General features: G+C 44.9%; 2 protein-coding genes across 2 annotated transcripts in view; both read left to right on the forward strand.

Moving 5' to 3' along the window:
- The first annotated feature begins 9,706 nt into the window (after positions 1-9,706).
- Positions 9,707-14,605, forward strand: LOC120219932 (major intrinsic protein of lens fiber). Its single transcript, XM_039216854.1, has 4 exons — positions 9,707-10,066; positions 10,702-10,866; positions 11,300-11,380; positions 13,698-14,605. The coding sequence occupies exons 1-4, from the start codon at positions 9,707-9,709 to the stop codon at positions 13,881-13,883; spliced, it is 792 nt and encodes a 263-aa protein (XP_039072785.1). The 3' UTR covers positions 13,884-14,605.
- Positions 14,606-15,575: 970 nt separating this feature from the next.
- Positions 15,576-20,156, forward strand: part of TIMELESS (timeless circadian regulator) — a 29,330-nt gene continuing 24,749 nt past the window's right edge. Inside the window, exon 1 of the mRNA XM_039216891.1 lies at positions 15,576-15,664. The gene's annotated coding sequence lies outside the window, so the exon portion shown is untranslated. The remainder of the gene's footprint in view (positions 15,665-20,156) is intronic.

Below are 20,156 nucleotides of genomic sequence, written 5' to 3' on the forward strand. Positions count from 1 at the left end.
ATTAAATGAGAGAATAACTTAGACTACAACTTGACAAACAACAACCACTAAGTTATGTAGCAGGTTATTTTAAATAATATGTAAATACTGTAAACGTTGGTTTTCTATGTTCAGAGTTACTGGAGAAGGACTCAAAACCCCACCCCATGTTTCTTTCCTGATTTGTAGATTTGTATATCCAACAACCTATTAGAGATTTCTACTTGGATGTACCCCGATCCCACCCCGCCAGTGACCTTGAACTTCCTTTAGGTCTTCCCTATCTAAAGGGAAGTATCTAAAACTTCCTTCGTCTTCCCTACACAGGCTTCTCCGCATAGGTTCCCTGACCCTGTGAACTGGCAACCCATACCAGCCAGTTGCCCGAGCCAGAAACATAGAAGCCCTTGATTTCTTTGCCTCCCTCATCTCATATATATGATTATCGTTGAGTCCCCATCACATTTCTCCCCTGGACTACTGCATTAGCCTTGTGACTGGACTCCCATTCTCCCCAGTTCTGCGGCGAAGGGAACGTTTAAAGAGGCAGACACTTACCTCACCCATTAGGTTCTTAAGAATGGGAATTAAGAATGGTTTATTAATAATTCTTGGGAATGGTGATTAAGCCCTTTTTTCTCTGTGACTTAAGGCCTCACTTTTACCCTTGACACAGACTAAGTACTGTTGTTTTTGAATTAGAAAATGAATGAGGATAAACGGAGAAAGTAGTGCAGTGGCTGGCTCATTCTCTCCACCAGGGGTCAGCCTGGTCCAGCCTTCACATCGTGCCTAACGTATATGAGAAGAGAGGTTTCTATTCCTCATAAGCCTAGGAGCGACGGCATGGAGGAGAGAATTCCTTCTCAAAAGTCTTGCTCTCTCAGTACTTTGCATTTTGGGGGTAATAAGAAATTTCCTGAGCTCTGTTTCTGTGGTGTTTCTCTTTAGGTTCCATCCTAGATGTGAGAGCTGAAGCAATCACTGCAGAATCCTCATACTGTCACTTAGATACACCTCTGTTACTTTATTTCCTGCTCAGGATATAACTTCTTGCCTGTCATCTCTTATTTTACTTTCACAGACTGACCAGCTATCTGATAAACTTACCTTAATCACTGAGATGATTTACCTACCTCGTTGCTAATGTACAAGTAATTAATTCTTAACGTTTTCATGCATAATAATGAAGAAGTGATAGAGTTGCGCTTGACATACGAAAGGGGAAAAGACATTCAAGGTATAGGGAACAACTTCTGCTAAAGCACTGGGTAATGAAACAGAATGAGGTATTTAAGGAGGCACAAAAAGCACAAAATTGCCAAGGCCTCATGCTGGAGAGAGATGAAGAACAGTTGGAAAAGTTAAGGCTGAATTGTGAGGAGTTCTGCATTCATAGTAATGTATTTTTAATTTAATGTTTATTTATTTATTTTGAGTGAGGGAGAAAAAGAATCGCAAGCAGACTCCGCACTGCCAGTGCAGAGCCTGACTCAGGGCTTGATCTCAGGAACCGTGAGATCATGACCTGATCCAGAAATAAGAGTTAGACGCTTAACCTCAGATACTTACCTGACTGAACTACCCAGGTTCCCCCATAGTAATGTCTTTCAAGCATTCAGGAGCTGTTGAAGGGACACAGGGAAATGACAAATTACAGGTGCTTTTATAAAGATAAAGCTGACAGCAACATAAAGAATAAATTGGAGAGGAAATGAGACCAGAAACAGGGCCAAACAGGGTCTAGAGTTTTCAGGTGAGATGTGGTGTGGGTTAGGTCACCTGAAAGATAGAATTGGTAGAGTTCTGGTGACTAGTTAGGTGAGAGTGAGGATAGGGAAAGGAGTCAAAGCTATTCATAGGTTTCTGATTTAATGATTGGCTGCAGGAAGAAAAGCATGTTTGAATGAAGGGAAGAGAATGCATTCTGTTTCAGACAGGTTGTATTTGAGGTGTCTGTGGGACACCCAGGTGAAAATGTTCTGTAAATATATAGATATAAATTGGGGTACCTGGGTGGCTCAGTCAATTAAGCATCTGACTTCAGCTCAGGTCATGATCTCACTGTCAGTGAGTTCGAGCCCCATATCTGACTCTGTGCTGACAGCACAGAGCCTGGAGCCTGCTTTTGATTCTGTGTTTCCTCCTCTGTCTGCCCCTCTCCCACTCATGCTCTGTCTCTGTCTTTCTGTCTCTCTGTCTCTCTCAATAATAAATATATATGTGTATATATATAGATAGATAGATAGATAGATATAAGTTTTGAGGGAGAGAGGTGCCTGGGTGGCACAGTTGGTTAAGTGTCCAGCTCTTGATTTCGGCTCAGGTCATGATCTTGCAGTTCAAGAGTTTGAGCCCTGCAACAGACTCTGGGTGGATGATGCAGAGCCTGCTTGGGATTCTGTCTTTCCTCTCTGCCCCTCCCCAGCTTGTGCACATGTGTGCGTACACTCTCTCTCTCCTCAAAGGAAATAAACTTTTAAAATTTTTTAAAAATTAAAAGAATACATTTAGAGTGAGAGTAGACATAGGTGAAGTCATTCAAGGAAAGGATGTCACTAGAATAAGTAGGGAATAAGCTGATAGTGCAATCCTAGGGGAAACCAGTATGTGAGATAACGCATATACTGTTAAGTACTTAGAATAGAACCTAATCATAGTGAGCACTGGTCTCCTTGACTTGGAGTTGTGTCTGACTCCCTAGAAAAGAAGGGGAGAAAGAGACAAGTTCAGGATGTTTCAGTCTGTTTTCATTCTGTTTCTTGGATTACCCCATTTCTAATATCTGGGAGCTCTCACCTGATCCAAGTGCTAATTGGAGCCCTTAACTATGGATGGGAGACGGATGATGCACAGAGCTTGGTGATTGTTCTGGACTTTGCCAGGAGTCAGCAGTCAGCAAAGCATAACCAGAGAAAGAGAGAGAAGGGGGGCCCTCAGGAGCTAGCCAAAGGGGCTGCTAGTCTGGCTTGTGCTATGCTGGGGCCTTTGTCCTATGAAACTATCCACACAATGGAGCTGGGTTACATGCTGATCTGGCATTCTGAATATGGGGCTGGGATAGAGATTCCACGTGGTAGATAGAGAGATGGAGGTTCACCCAACCCCTCAGGACCATATCTCAATTCACATTGTAATTGCCAGAGAGGGTGTTCAATACTTGACAATCATAAAGTATGTTTATATCTGATTAATTCAGGAATCAGTTCATTTATATATACATATATAATTTTTTTTAATTTTTAAAAAATTTTTATTTATTTCTGAGAGAGACAGCATGAGCAGGGGAGGGTCAGAAAAAGGGAGATACAGAATCTGAAACAGGCTCCAGGCTCTGAGCTAGCTGTCCGCACAGAGCCTGATGCGGGGCTCGAACCCACAAGCCATGAAATCATGACCTGAGCCGAAGTCGGACGCCCAACCGACTGAGCCACCCAGGAGCCCCAGTTCATTTATATTTTAAGGCAGCTAACTTAATGTGTATATTGCCTGGGTATATCTCACTAATCCTCATACAATCCTGTTAGATCAGCAGGTTAGATTTTTTTTTTCAAGTTTATTTATTTATTTTTGAGAGAGAGACGGAGTGAGCAGGGGAGGGGCAAAGAGAGAGGGAGACACAATCCCAAGCAGGCTCTGCACTGTCAGCACAGAGCCCAACATGGAGCTCAAACTCACAAACAGATCATGACCTGAGCCAAAACCAAGAGTCAAATACTTAATCAACTGAGCCACCCAGGCACCCCAACAGGTTAGATATTTTTATGAAATCCAGATCTAGGTTATTCTTTAGGTCTTGATCATATGGGCTGGCCAAGGAGTAGCTTCAGAGAGGTAGTAAACTGTTCCTGGATAACCTCAGAGGCGGGTATGGTAATTACATGAAACCCCTGTGGAGAAATGATACAAGACAAATAGCTCTGCCTGCAGATTCATTGAGATTTATAGATGCACTCACTCCCTAATATTATTGATTATACTTCCTATGGTACCTCTAGAAAACTGAGAAATGGAGCCTTCTTTATTGAAGAGGGTATAGTAAACTTGGGATCCCTAGCCCCAGGAATATAAAGAGGTTGGAAGGCTGATTGTTAGTAACCAAGAAATATCTCAGTCTACTGTAGAGATAGTTGAGACTCCAGGATGGTCACTACTACAAGATGATCACTACTTTAAAATAACTTTGTAACTACTACAAGTTTGTTATTTTATAAATCCATTTTCTCCACTTCCATAGTTCTTAGTAGGAAAAAATTTTTTAAATGTTAGTATGCTTATTTAAGGCCAGAAGAGAGAAAGGCGGAGAGTCTAGAATTAAAAACTCTGGCACCCCCTGAAAAGAACCCCAAATACAAGAATAAAGTAGAGTAATAGCAAAAAAAAAAAAAAAGTGAACAAGCTAACCAGAAAAGAAGACAAAGACAACTTAGCATCTGTCCTGGGTGATCCCAAGAGTGTTGTATTCCAGGAATCCCCTTCACTCCCAGGCATTTTTCCTCAAAGGAACTTTCCTTTGCAGATTCCAGTGTCACTAGAATAAGACCTGGTTGCCAGTTCAGCCTTGGTACCTTCTTGCTGGCTTGCTCTGTTTCTGGTGAGGAATGGAAATATCCTTACCCTGCCTTCCCTGGAATTCTCACTGTCTTCCAGATCCTCTTAGCTTTCCTCTTTACCTTTCTGGCTCCTGAAACCCAGGATTATAAAGATGATTAGGAGGTGGAAGGATGAGTCTCTACCTTCACTGTGAGCACCTCTGATGACAGAAGTCATTATAAGCTCTTGCTCCTTCCTTAGGGAGTTTGGGTCAGAGTACTAAAGAGGAAGAAAGAACTTAGTATAGAAGAGAGAAGGGCTAAGGCTGAGGAGAATGGAGGGGTTAGGTGTGAATATAAAAGTCTAAGGCTCCCTTATGGAGACTACTGCCTGGGTAGAGGTAGCAGGTTGAGGGATGAGGTCCTCTTTATTGGCTGAAGGAAGGACATGTGATGTTCTCTAATCACAAGAGTGGAGTTCTCACCTCTCTGGCTTCCTCCTCCTCCAGAAAAAGCATCTGAAACACTTTGCTCCTCATGCCAACTCCACTCACTTAAACCTAGAAAAGCAGTCTCCAAACTGCTTTTGGGACACTGTTCGGAACACCAAACAGAGACTCTGAGCCTGACTGGCAAAATGGTGACCTAGGAGATAAAATTCTTGCAGAGAGGAGAAACCACCATCTTTTTCTGTAGACTCCTTACTTCTGCTGAAACTGAGAACTTTCCTCTTCTCTTTTGTTAAATCCCAGGCCAAGCAAGTGGGAGCCTATTTTCTGACCACTCCCTTATTCTGTCCTTCAGTCCTTCTTCCTTCCTCTCACGACAGATGCTGGGGAAGGGAGCAGTAAGTGCAGGATGAAGAGGCTAAGGCCTAGTTGGGAGAGTTTTTTGAGGGGGTGGGGAACGGAGAGAGGTAGAGAAGGAAAGATATGGGAGACCAGAGGGAAGAAGAGTGGAGCAGACACTGCCAGCCCAGACAGACAGCCTGATCTCATCTTACCTCCCATACCTATCCCCCAGGATCTAGAACCAACGGTTTGGGAGAGATGTGCTGGTTGAAGGCCTGTGCACGTTGGTCTTTGTAGGGACTGTTCTTAGGGCTTCATGCCCTAGTGGGAGCTCTGTGCTAGGCACAGTCCCTCAACCTTGCCTTAAGAGCTGGTGGTGGTGAGCCTGGCACAGATTTTTGATGTGGGCCCACACAAATCCTGCCCTCACTCTGGCACTGCTTTGTACCAACTGGCTTGCCCCTCTAGGGGGTGTCCCATGTCCTGGCCCAGAGCACAGCAGCCATCTTGACCTTAGTCCTTTTCTACCTCACACTGCCCCAGGTGTCTGTAGCCCAGCTAGCCATCCAGGTAAGCAGTAGCCTTCCCCTTCCTGACTACGGTGATACTAGGTAGGTAATAAGGGTGGATGGCTGGTAGGAGTTTAAGGAATGAACAAAAATGCAGGCACCCCTGCTCTGTGCATCCTCTCATTTAGCCACCTTCATTATGGATGCAAATAGACCAATGAGCTAGCCTCAAGCAACTCAGGAATTTCAGTAATTTGCTGCAGATCCTTTGCTTAAAGCTTCCTTGGTGGATAGCTGGTAGGGCCTGGTGGAAGCAGATGAGGGGATGCTTATGTCCTTCCACCCTGGTGCTAGCATCTCTGCTCTCATCTAGATGAGCAGGCTAGGTCATAGGCCAGGGTCTGGGCATGGAGTTTTTCTCCACTATCCAGCAGGTACTCAGTATGTGTGCCGTGGCTCACCAGCAGTGACTGGAAGCAGGTGGGCCAGGCAGTCTGGCAGTGGGTTTCTCAGTGACTACTGGAGCACTAGCATTGGTAAGAACACAGCCTGTACAAAGCAGGAGCTTGGGGAAGGCTGGATTCCACTCCTCAAGGGAGACACAGCTGGGGTTTGTTTTGTTTTTTTAAAAACTTTTTAAATATGTATTTATTATTGAGACATAGAGAAACAGAACATGAGTGGGGCCGGGGCAGAGAGAGAGGGGAAACACAGAATCTGAAGCAGGCTCCAGGCTCTGAGCTGTCAGCACAGAGCCCGATGTGGGGCTCAAACCCATAAACCGTGAGATCATGACCTGAGCCGAAGTTGGACATTTAACCTACTGAGCCACCTAGATGCCCCTGTTTTGTTTTGTTTTGTTTTGTTTTGTTTTGTTTTAAAAAGCTAGGCTAGGGGTGCCTGGGTGGCTTGGTCAGTTAAATGTCTGACTTCGGCTCAGATCATGATCTCACAGTTCGTGGGTTCGAGCCCCGCATCCGGCTCTGTGCTGACAGCTCAGAGCCTGGAGCCTGCTTCGGATTCTGCATCTCCCTCTCTCTCTGCCCCTCCCCTTCTCGTGCTCTGTCTCTGTCTCAAAAATAAATAAACATTTTAAAAAAAGGCTAATAGAAAACAATAGGTATTCTAATTATATGTAAATCTATGCAAAAACTCAAATGAGTTTTTGAGAGTTCATATTGAATTTGAAAGTTTGGCATTCAGCTAAGTGGCCAATATGAAAGGAAATGGGCCAGGGTTCAGTTCTCCATGAGGTTCCTATCAATATTTGATGATGAATAAAGAGTAGAAGTTGGGGCACCTGTCTGGCTCAGTCAGTGGAGCTTGCGACTCTTGATCTTGGGGTCATGAGTTTGAGCTCCATGTTGGGGAGAGGTGGGGGGAGGAAGGAAGGAAGGAAGAGAAAAGAAGGAAAGAAAGAAGTTGATAGCTTCAAATAAGGAAATCTAACCATTGTATTTGCTGTCTACAAAGGCACCAAATTAGCTGCACTTTACCCTTCTCTTCTATAAGAGGCTGTAGAGTTGGTGATTAGAGAGAAGCTCTTGCTGTTAATAATACCCTCTTCCAACTGAGCCAGACAGGTGCCCTGATTTTTTTTTTTAACTTTATAAAAAGGTTATCATGCCATGTATAATCTTTAGGGCCTTTTTTGTTTTACTTGATATTTTATTGCTAAAATACATTCCTTTTACTGAGTGTCACTGCAGTAATTCACTCATTTTGACTGCTGAATAATTTTCCATTGTGTGAAACATATGTGTGTGTGTCTATATATATATGGAGAGAGACACACACATATATATCATTGTCTATACATCCATTCTCCTATTGATAGGTACTTGGGTTGCTTCAAATTTCTGCTATTGTAAATAATGCTGCTCTCAGTATTCTTGTGGATGTCTGCTGGCATAGTTACAGAAAAGTTTCTCTTGGGTATATAAATGAAATGAAATTCCTGGGTCAGAAACTATGTTTATTCATCTTTTTTTAAATGTTTATTTATTTTCGAGAGAGAGAAAGGGAGGGAGAGCATATACACAGGGGAGAGACAGAGAGAGGGAGCCAGAGGATTTGAAGTGAGCTCCACACTGACAACTAAGAGCCGGATGTAGGGCTCAAACTCACCAACATTGAGATCATGACCTCAGGCAAAGTCGGATGCTTAATTGACTAAACCACCCAGGTGTCCTTGTTTGTTCATCTTTATATGATGGTGTTATACGGTGTTCCCAACTCATTATTCCAATTTATACTCCCACTAGGAGTCATAACTAGCATTGTCACTTTGTATCCCCATCTATATCTGAGCCAAAGTACCTGTTACCAGTCTCTCCTCTGAACACCATGATATACTACCTTCTGTCCTGCCCAGGGGTCCTTTCCAAGAAGCAGTGTGAACACTGCATATTCACCAACAGAGGTGACTGGGAACTGGGAGCATCTCTGAGTAAGATGCAACAAGGGTTACAGGGCCTGAAGTGAAGAGATTGGTAGAGCTTCTAGAACCCAAGAGATTCCATGGATCTCTAATGGATTGTTCCTCTTCCATGAATTTGGGAGCTCCAGTCTCCTCTGACCTGTTCTCAGCAACCCTTCCTATCCCCAAGCTGGATATTGGAAGAAGAGAGGAGGATAGGCCTTTATCTGTGTTCCCCCTCTCTCCCCACAAGTGACTGGATGGGACCAATGCTAGTGACCAATACTGCAGACCTCTCCTTCAAATTTTTGCTCTCTCTGGTGCTTCATGGAAAAAGCTCATGACTTGTATGACTTGCCAAAGTGTAGAGATGCTGGAGCCTACCATTATGTCCCATTGTGCCTTCTCTACCATTGCCCAGCCCTCATCTCTAGGTCCCAGGTTTATCACCAAGCCTGAGCACAGCTCAACTTCTTTCCCCAACCTCTCCTATCCCATTTTGTCCTTTTCTCTCTCCAGATACCCTCATCTTCAGACTTTTCCTTAGGGATCAAGATTTAAGACCCTAATGTCCTGATTATGACCATATTAGGAGGTATTAGACCCTTCCATTGCTCCATAGCCATGACTCTGTTTCTTTCTTTTCAGTACTTCCTGTCAGGAAAGATGAAGCATAAACTGATTTTGAAATTTAACTACTAACCCTCTTCCCCCTCCTCAGGCCCCTACCCCCGCGCCCAGCCTATCCATGGAAGAAAGCTTCTTCCTCCTATCTTTGTGGTTTACATGGCCAGGCTGAAGGTTTGGAAAGGGAGGTGCTGGCATGGATTGGGGGTAGGGAACCTGGGCTTCGAGAAAACCAGACACAGCAGAACTATTCTGTCCCAGAGCTGCAGGGTCCACAGATTCCAGACCAAACCAACCAATGGGCAAAGGGACTCTAATCCCAGAGAACTAAAGAATTCTCTTTAGTTCCAACTTCCCTGCTGGACCCCACTCCTGACCCCCACCCCCACCCTTACCTCTGGCCAACTCAGAGGAGAGACTGAAGGACCTCAGGAGCACAGTCTCATACCCCATGAAGTGAACTCAGTCTGACTGACCTTCCAAGCAGAATTGAGGAATGTTCTAATATAGATGTCAGTCAGGACCATGAACACAGAGAAAGACAGACTTTTATAGTCCCCCTGTTCTTGATCCCTTCCTCTCAGAGCCTCTCCAGCCTTGACTCTACCCCCACCCTAACACCTATGGCTCTACTCCTCTTCCAGTGGAAGAGGGAGGGGAAAATCCAACAGCTTTATCAGATGCATGAGTGGGCCCAGCCCTCCACAGCCATGAAGGGGTTAAGAGGCTGGGCCAGCCACTTCAATCTGCCCCTCCCAGGGATTAAGAGTCCTCTATAAAGGGGACTGTCCACTCAGATCAGGCCAGGGGGGTATCAGGGACCCAGGCATTGTGCCCATCCCCCCTGCCATGTGGGAACTGCGGTCAGCCTCCTTCTGGAGGGCCATATTTGCTGAGTTCTTTGCCACCCTCTTCTATGTCTTTTTCGGACTAGGGGCTTCACTGCGTTGGGCCCCCGGACCCCTGCATGTCCTGCAGGTGGCTCTGGCCTTTGGCCTGGCCCTGGCTACGCTGGTGCAGGCTGTGGGCCACATCAGTGGAGCCCATGTCAATCCTGCAGTCACTTTTGCCTTCCTTGTGGGTTCCCAGATGTCTCTGCTCCGTGCCTTCTGCTATATGGCAGCCCAACTCCTGGGAGCCGTGGCTGGGGCTGCCGTGCTGTATAGTGTTACCCCGCCTGCCGTCCGAGGAAACCTAGCACTTAATACGGTAATGGTCAGCTAAGTGGGGCTGGAGGAACCTGGTACCCTGATTCCCTGCCTGGTGGAGGCCCATCGGTTCCTCAGAGGGCTGGGACATTGTGTGTGTGTGTGTGTGTGTGTGTGTGTGTGTGNGGTGGAGGCCCATCGGTTCCTCAGAGGGCTGGGACATTGTGTGTGTGTGTGTGTGTGTGTGTGTGTGTGTGCGCCTGGTGGAGGCCCATCGGTTCCTCAGAGGGCTGGGACATTGTGTGTGTGTGTGTGTGTGTGTGTGTGTGTGTGTGTGTGTGTGTATCTTTCTTTGGAGGAGTAAGGAAGGCAAAAAGCCCTGGACTGACTCAAGAAACCTGAAACCTGAGTTCTGGTCTCAGCTTTTCTTCCAACTCCTTGCAGGTTCTTGAGGAAACTTATTTTACTTATGGGGCCTCAGTTTCCTCATCTGCATAAATGGGTATAATTATGTCCACCATGAAGGAGTATTATTAGGATAAAATAAGAAACAAATACAATTACTATGAAGGGGGTTGTATTATCCTTCCTCGCCAGTCAACTGATGCCATAAGGGTGTTCCTGTCTGGGAAACCTTGAGGAAGTAACATTGCAGCAACCTTAATGAGCTGCCTCCTTTCTTCTTCCTTTGCCCAGTTGCACCCTGGGGTAAGTGTGGGCCAGGCCACCACGGTGGAGATCTTCCTGACACTCCAATTTGTGCTCTGCATCTTTGCCACATACGACGAGAGGCGGAATGGCCGCCTGGGATCTGTGGCCCTGGCTGTTGGCTTCTCCCTCACCCTGGGGCACCTCTTTGGGGTAAGCAGGAGAGAGGATCAACTTCTTGTTGAAGGATTCCAGGGCCCCTAAACCTTTTCTAACTTTTAAATATTCTTTCTGCCCACCTCACTGTCAGACATGAACATAATCTACCTAACTCTATCAGTCAGCACAGAGAAATCAACCTTGTTCTATTCCTCTTTTGTGACCACTATAATCTGGTCATTCTTGACTCCGAAGTAGAAATGTATGCATCATGGTTAGATGTGAGTTTTGCCTATGGATCCACAGTCTGTCCCCCTATGAAGCATTAGTGCCTTCACTCCACTGTGGAACCCCCATGCGGCTAGTTCTTCCCTACTTGCTGCTGGCTGGAGGCAAGGTGCCAGCCCTTAGAGACATGTGGGTTGTGGGGAGAGAAGCTGGAGTGGAGTAGGGAAAAGTGTCTCAGTTATGACTGTGTCTTTTGCAGATGTATTATACTGGTGCAGGCATGAACCCTGCCCGCTCCTTTGCTCCTGCCATTCTCACCAGAAACTTCACCAACCACTGGGTAAGTGAGGGGAGAGGGGCAAGATCCTGAAGCCCTCCTGGATGGGTGTGGGCTGCAGGTTCCATGTTTGGCTCCTATCTTTCATCTGGATGTGTTAACTGCTTCACCAGCACTCAACTAAAGGGGCTGTCACAGAATTTGGCATGCCTATGGGAGCAGGATTCATTATTTTGCTAGAAAGAGAGGTTCTTGCTCATATTGTTCCTTCACTGGTTGGTCAAGGGATTTTTACTAAGTATCCACAGGATTCTAAAACTAGCACTGTGAGGATACACCACTGAACAGGAAGTCGAAAACTTCTACTCTCAGAGCTCAGGATATGTGTAAGTAGAGATGGGCCTGGGGCTCATTCCAGGTCTAGCACATTATTGACCTTGTGTGTGACCATGGCAAATGGCTGAGTCATTCTGTACCCCAGTTTCCTTAACATAAAATGAGGTGTTATGAAAAATAAGTATGAAAGTTATACATGTGAAACATTTAGCACAGAATCTGGCATAAAATAAGTCCTCAGTAAAAATTGGTTATGTTTGTGTTCTTTGGCTATAGGCCAGCCAAACATACAGAAATTAAAAAAAAAAAAAAATTAAAAGCTGTATCCCTGTTTTCATGGCAGCATTATTCACAATAGCCAAAAAGTGGAAGCAACCCAGTGTCCCTCATAAATGTATGGATAAACAAAATGCAGTATGTACATATACTGGAATAATATACAGCCTCAAAAAAGGAGACTTACTGATGCTACAACATGGATAAAACTTGAGGACATTATGCTACATGAAATACACCAGTCACAAAATGACAGACTGTATAATCCAACTTATGTGAGGTATCTAGAGTAGTCAGATTCATTGAAACAAAGCAAAATGGTCGTTGACAGGGATTGGGAAGAGGGAGCAATGGGGAGCTATTATTTAATGTGGATAAAGTTTCAGGTTTGCCAGATGAACAAGTTCTGGAGATTTGTTGCACAACAATATGCATATACTTAACACTACTGAACTGTACACTTAGAAATGGTTAGGATGAGGGGCGCCTGGGTGGCTTAGTCGGTTAAGCGTCCGACTTTCGCTTAGGTCATGATCTCGCGGTTCGTGGGTTTGAGCCCCGCGTCGGGCTCTGTGCTGACTGCCAGCTCAGAGCCTGGAGCCTGTTTCAGTCTGTGACTCCCTCTCTCTCTGACCCTCCCCTGCTCATGCTGTCTGTCTATCTCTCTCTCTCCTAGAAATAAAAAAATAAATTAAAAAAATTAAAAAAAAAAAAAGAAATGGTTAGGATGAGGGGCACCTGGTTGACTCAGCCGGTTAGGCGTCTGACTCTTGGTTTCAGCTCAGATCAAGATCTCATGGTTCATGAGTTTGAGCCCTGCCATCGGGCTTTGTGCTTACAGTGTGGAGCCTCCTTGGGATTTTCTCTCCCTCTCTGCCCCTCATCCTGCTTGTGCTCTGTTGGTCTCTCTCTCTCTCTCTCTTTTAAAAATAAATAAGTAAACTTAAAAAAAAAAAGAAATGGTTAAGATGGTAAATTTTATGTGTTTTACCACAATTAAAATTTTTTTCAAATATATAAACTAGTGCAGACTGATAAAAAATAAGAATATACATGTGCTGAGAAGATGTGGGATAAACGAGTAATTTGGTGAGTCAGCAAAGAAATGGTAAGTTTTGAGGTATTGGCAGTGAAGCAGCTTAGAATCTAAAAACAAACAAACACTGATTTCTGCTTAAAGAGTGCCCAATTGTATGTGCCAAGTGCAGATGTCTGTTTTCCACCCATAGGGTTAGAAAAAGAATAGCCTTGCTTTTTTTTAAAACATTTTTTAAAAACATTTTTAATGTTTATTTATTAAGTTTTTTAAAGATGTTTATTTGCTTTTGAGAGAGAGGACAAGCAGGGGAGGGACAGAGAGAGAGACACACACACACAGAATTGGAAGCAGCCTATGGCTTTGAGCTGTCAGAACAGAGCCCAATGCGGGGCTTGAACCCACAAACCGCAAGATCATGACCTGAGCTGAAGTCAGATGCTTAACTGGCTGAGCCACCCAGGTCCCCCTATGTTTATTTTTGAGAGAGAGAGAGAGAGAGAGAGAGAGAGATGGACCGTGAGCAGGGGAGGGGCAGAGAGAGACACAGAATTGGAAGCAGGCTCCAGGCTCTGAGCTGTCAGCATAGAGCCTGATGTGGGACTCAAACTCACAAATCACAAGATCATGACCTGAGCCAAAGTCAGATATTCAACTGACTCAACCACCCAAACAGCCCACTTGCTCTTGATTCCTTTCCCAAGTCTGATTATTCCTCTCCTTTTCCTACAGGTATACTGGGTGGGCCCAATCATTGGAGGAGGACTAGGCAGTCTCCTCTACGACTTTCTCCTCTTCCCCCGGCTCAAGAGTGTTTCAGAGAGACTGTCTATTCTCAAGGGTGCCAGGCCCAGTGACTCCAATGGACAACCAGAAGGCACAGGGGAACCTGTTGAACTGAAGACCCAGGCCCTGTGAAACCTCCAGTTGGCTAGAGGGAGTAGGAAGCTTCTGGGTTTATTCAGAGGGGCTGAGCCAGCCCCTGGATGAAGAAAGACTGGGGGAGGGACATGTATTTCTTTATTTTTTAATTTATGTGTTTTTTTTTTTTTTTTTTTTGCCTTTTGCTGTGTGAAATCTTTCAAGTTGCATTCATGAGCTGATTTGTGCAAACTTCCCTTCCTCCCCATCCCACCTCTCTTCGCCGCTGTGTGTGCATGATTGTGCGTATGAATGTGAGTGAACGTGGCTGTGTCTGAGTTTTGGGGCATAACAGGAGAGGTAGGGAAGGGAAAAAAGGTGTCATCCTATACCTTCCTCTCCCAATCCAGTGTGGTGAATATAGGGAACCAAGACCTTTAAGCTTCTGGCCTTCACCCTGATGCCAAGTCAAGTTTATGGCCTGAGGTTTCTGCAGGAGCAGGGAAGCAGGGAGTACTCCTTACAGGAGGCAGATGGAGACAAGGCATTCCAAGGTTGGGAGGAAGAAGCTGGAGGCAGGGAGAGAGGAAATGGAGGTATTAGTCTCAGAACAGGTTGCAGTTGTACTAGAAAGTTTTGGGGAAGTTAATAGAAGAGTGCAGTCTACTTGTCTCAGGGATGCTTGCCCCAGGGACTTGGGTAGGGAAGTAGCTCTGAGAAAAGTGAACACTGGGTTTGAACTGTTCTGTAAAGCCACATAAACTTGTCTACATCCACCAGCTGGGTTTTGTGTTCATTCTGATATGATGGATCTCTTTGGAGGCCCTGGGCCAGTGAGCTGCCATCCTAAACAAGGGGTAGGGTGAGCCTAGAATCTAGAAAAATTAAGTAGTTTAGCCCTTCTGCCAGAAATCCCCAGAGGGGCCTTCAGGCAGATAGTATGTAAGTCACAGAAGGGTTGCCTAAAGTCAAAACAGGAAATCTGATGCCTAGAGCAAATGCAGAGGTTGGGGGTGGGAGGGCAGTAGGAGAGGGAGTCTTTGGCCCTCAGAGTTTTAATTTAGTTACAGCGGTTCAAAAACACCCTTCAAATGGTTTTTTCCCCCCTAGTTTTATAGTCTTCTTTATTCTCCTTTTTTGTGTGCGTCTTTTCACTTTTCTCACATGTGTCCTTTCATCTTTCTTCTCTCTTCATAGCCCAGAAATCGTTTCCTTCTTTTCAAATGCTTAATAATTCAGGAGATAATTATTCGTTTGAGCCCTATCTTCTTTTGTCATGGGCAAAATACACCCATCTCAGGAGAGTCCAGAGGAGATCCTCAACTTAACCAGTGGATATTTATTGTTGTTCTCTTCCTTTCTGGCAAGCTTTAAGCCTATCTCCCTAGCGTGAAAGGCACCCCGCCGACAAAAGACCACTCTAGCCCTTAGCTCAACTCTCCAATTCCTCCCAAATAGAGCCTAATTTTTCTAACTACCCTTTGAGACTTTGGAATAATCCACTTGACTAGGAGAAGGGGAAGAAGAATGTAAATTTAACTCTAATCAGATTTTGATTTCTATTATCTTAAGTCGGCAGAACATTCATAGCGCTATGATTCTTAGCTCAATATAGGGGATAGACTAAGATAAAACAATAGGTGTACTTGCTTCCCTTTTCCTTACTTCATCACCACCACCCCCTGCTCGCTTGGAGTCACATGGACCAGCCTGTTCGCCCCGCCCCGCTCCCACGCAGACGGGGATTGGTCTCACTCGGCCAGGTGGCGGGAAAGGCTACAGTCGGGGGCCTGCGGGCCGCTGGCTCGGCGGGGATCCTGAGGACCAGCGGGGAGCGGGTGAGTGTGTGGGAGGGAGGGCTCTAGCGGACGGCGTCCTTTCTGAGCCGCGGGGGCACTCTTGGAAAGTGCGGAGTCCCCTTTCCCGCCGCCAGGTTTAAAGGCGGGGGGCGGGGCACGCGCTTTAGATGCGCACGCGCAATTCTCCCCCCCAGTCCGAACTAGGTACCGCAGTGTTCCCGGTTCGCCTGAGACGCTGTTTGGTTCTTCCCACGCCCTTCAGTGCAGTTGGTCCTTGCGCAGAAGTGTGGCCGTGAGGGGAAGGAGCTTGGAACTCTTGAGGTAGATCCGAAAGGTCCAGGGCATTCTCACTTAGGAATGTCCCATCCAGTTCAGACCCAAAACAAGCGCAGCTTGGTGATCAGCAGGTCGCTTGACTTTAATCTTGAGTTTTTACAGCATGGATTTCTCATTCTCTTCCTTCCTTTCTCTCTGGTATAAGACTTAAGTAGGATACAGTTTTTCCTTGGGTTTGTTAGCTGGACTGTCAGCCACTGATCAAGCTCCTTGCCTTGAGTCTCAATTCTTTACCCAGCCTTTCGTGCTGCCGCTGGTTACTTTATAGAAAAATCCGTGTGGTCATTTCAGGTTATAATTAAAACTCCTCATTGGCCACCCACAGACAGGCTTAAATCCTTAGGTGGCATCCATGGTCCCTCACAGTCAGGTCCTCTCAGCCTCATTTTCTAAAGCTCCCTAACATTTTTTCTGTCTCATGCACTGGACTCCCAGCCACATGGAAAGGGTGTATGCACTGTGCTGTTCATGCCTTGGTACCTTTGCTCCTGCTGTTCCCTCTACTTGAAGTTCTGGCCACTTCTTTGCCAAATGAACTTCTCTTTCAGGACTGAGCTCTCTCATCTCTCTGAAAAACGTCTGTTTCCAGCCCCCCCTACCCCACCCGAATCCTTGGCCAAAGTAGTCACTTCTTCCTTTGTGTTCTTGAAGTTTTGTACCTCCCTCTTTTATCAGTGTCACTGATACAGCTCAGCAAAAGGTTCCTGAGCTCCTAACAGGTACCGTGCACTGTTGTGACAGGTGGACAGAGATGAATAGGACAAAGTTCCTGGCCTTAAGGAACTTAGCCTGGATGGAAAAACTCATGTAAATGAGTCCTCTGCAGTTACTGGGTGACAAAGAAGTCTGCCCAGGCTTCCTTCCTACTCTCACTTTATACTCTGTTGAGCAAGCTTATTTACTGCCACAATTTCACACACCTTCTTGTATTCTGATGCCTTCAAAACTCAAGCTCCAACTTTTTCTCCCTCTACTTCAGTTCCAGTTTAGAAACCATTTATTGATCATTTACATCATGCTGGTCACAATGATTCCTGATCTCAAGGAGTTTATAATTTAGTGCAGTTGTTAGCAGGAGGTTGAGTTAGAATCAGCAGATGAACATTTTCAAAACACTCTCATCCAAGCTCCACCCATTATAAATTTTGATTCGGTAACTAGACTGAAAATTTAAAGGTGAACAAGCAACACCTTATGCCCTCAGGGAATCTAAGGCCAAGGAGGAGATTTCAAACAACTTGTTTAAGTATTATGTACAACGTGGTCTGTAAATGCCATGTTGGAGGTATATTTATGGCACAAAGTAGACACAAAGGAGAGCGAGGTCCCTGCGTGGCAAAGTCAGGAGGATGTAACATTTGGGCATAACCTTAAAAGATAAAAGGGTAGACTTCAGGGCTAAGGAAGTGTCTTGAGAGAGCAGCTTAAAAAGTAATCAGCAGGGAGATTATGAAGGACTTTGTATCATAGGCATTTGCAACTGCTGAAACTTTAGTTTTGTATTACAGTAGTACATGCTGTGGTAAACAATTCCAATCATACTACAGTGAAAGATAAATATTTCTCTTATTGTAGCCCCCTGCCCCCAATTCTTCCCAGAGACAATCACTATGGAGTTTTCCTTGAAAGTTTTTTTTTTTTTAAACCTTGTTTATTTATTTTGAGAGAGACAGAGTGTGAGGAGGAGAGGGGCAGGGAGAGAGGGAGTCTCTCAGGCAGGCTCCATAGGATCAGCTCAGAGCCCAACATGGGGCTTGAACTAAAAAAACTGGGAGATTATGACCTGAGCTGAAATCAGAAGTCAGCGCTTAACCGATTGAGCTACCCAGGTGCCCCATTCATTGAAGGGTTTTAAGCAGGGTGGTTATATGGCCAAATCTAGTAACCAATTTGTGAATAGATTTAAGAGAACAAAATGAGGCAGGAAAAGAAGTTAGGAAGTGGTTGAGTCATCTAAGCTAGAGATGCTCAGAGGCTGAACTAAGGCAGTAGCAGTGGGGACTTATAGGGGCTGGATAGGAGAGCTTAAGGAAGTAGAATTAGCCCGAGTTAATGACTTGAGGTATCTAGGATGATGCCTAGCTTTCCTATGTGAATGACTGAGTAGATAGCGTCAGTCCCTAAAGAGATCCAAACTAGAAGTAGAGACACATTTGGGAGGAAGGTATGCCATTTTGGACATGTTGAATGTGAGGTGTCTATGAAGCATAAAAATGGACAATGCTATTCATTAGTGAAACGTGAGATTGACACCATGAGAGCTCAGTATGGCAAGAGTACAGGCTTGCTGGCTACTGACAGATGGTGGTTGAAGACATGGGAATGGAAGAATGTGCCCAAGGAGGCTGTGTAGTGTAAGACAGGAAGAGAACTGAAGACAAAGGCCTATGAACATCTGTGCTTAAGGAGGAGAGAAGGAGAAGCCAATATGGTGTCAAGGAAAGGTATTGTTTTTTGTTGGGTTTTCTCCTCCCTGAGATGGAAGAGCTTTAAGCAACTTACATGGGGATGGGCCAATATGAAAAGATTGGAAACAGATGAGAAATGAGGAACAACCAGGGTGCCTGGCTGACTCAGTCAGTGGAGCATATTACTCTTGATCCTGGGGTTGTAAGTTTGAGTCCCATGTTGGGTCTAGAGATTATTTTTTAAAAATAAAATCTTAAAAAAAGAGGAGCACCCGATTAAGGGACAGGGAGTGATTGATTAATCACAAATGGAGGGCTTGAATTTAGAAGTGAAGTCTGGGTGGGCACTTGAAATATGTACATTTTTAGGGTTGGGTAGAGAAAGTTGAGAGAGTTCTTCCTTGTCTGATGACCTCAGTTGTTCTCTAGAGGAAATGGGCAGATTCACCAGCTGAGAGGTCCAGGAAGCAGTGGAGTTGAGGGGATTGAGGATAACAGTGAAAGCTAATAACAGTTGTTCCTTGGGAACGAGAAGAGGAAATGAACTAGGAACACTAAAAAAGATTTCCTGGGCCAGGCTGAGGGTCCTGCTCAGGTTGGAGACTACACAGTGGTTGTGTACCATTCTGCAGGGTTGTTTAGTTTTCTTCGGCAAATCTGAGTCATGATTTAAGTTCAGGAGTCTAGAAAATAGATGGTTGGATTGATCTGAGGTTGGGATCTTTTGTAGGGTGAATGCAGTGAAAGGAAAAAGATTGACACACCTCACAGAGATAGGATAGTAGGTTACATGATACTACCCCAGTTTGATCATTTTGCTTTTCAGCTCAAAACTCTTCAATGACTGACTTCTGGCTTTTGTTCCAAATCCTTGAATTGGTAGACAAAGACAAGGTTGTCCCATAAAGCCAGTTCCAACCCCTCATTTCTACTGCTTTCCTGTTAGTTTCACCTGCCCAGAGTGGCTCCTGCTCTGTTTTTGCTCTAGCCCTTCTCTGCCTAAATGCCCCTCTGCCTCTTGGCTGCCTGAATCCTGTGTAGCAAAGACCCAGGTGTAATCACACTTCCTCTGACAAAAACCTTCTTGACCACTTTAACCTGAAAAGAGGCCTAGTTTTTCAGAAATTTTTTTCAATGTCACTTAATTAGAGCTTGTACTGACTTTTACGTTGTTTCTTCTATATCGGGTGGGTTTTCTTTCTGTAACTAAATTTCTTAAATTGCTTTAGCACACACACAAAATTTGTCTTTTCACCTTGTGATCTCTACATAAGCATTTAGGGATTGACTGTAGAGTCCAGTAGGTAGAGAGGAAATTAATATTTTGAGAGTCCTTACTTTGTGCTTCAGCATTCAGTAAAGTGCCTGGTGTCAGTGTTTCTCAAACTCTCTTGGTAAAGGATGAGGTAGGGTTCTTCCCCCAAGCTGTTACACATCAGTACTCTTCTTTCTTTCTCCCCCCACCCCCCCCACCCAGGTATACTGAGTTATAAGTGACATACAAAGTACTTTTCTAAAAACACTTTTTTTTTTTGTAAAATTCTGGAACTGTTTGATTACTAATGATAAACAATTCAAGTAGTACTAAAGTGAAAGATACATGTTTCTCCTACTCAAGACTCCCCTCCTTCATTCTCCACAGTGACAATCACTATGAAGTTTTTTATATAGCCATTGAAGGGTTTAAGCAAGGTGGTTAGATTGGCAAATCTGGTAACCATATTATGGATAGACTTAAGAGAACAAGACAAGCAGGGAAAGAGGTTAGGAAACAGTTGAGTACTGAG

This window comes from Hyaena hyaena, unplaced genomic scaffold (assembly GCF_003009895.1).
Source record: "Hyaena hyaena isolate Hyena2069 unplaced genomic scaffold, ASM300989v1 scaffold_655, whole genome shotgun sequence".
NCBI classification, from domain to species: Eukaryota; Metazoa; Chordata; class Mammalia; order Carnivora; family Hyaenidae; genus Hyaena; species Hyaena hyaena.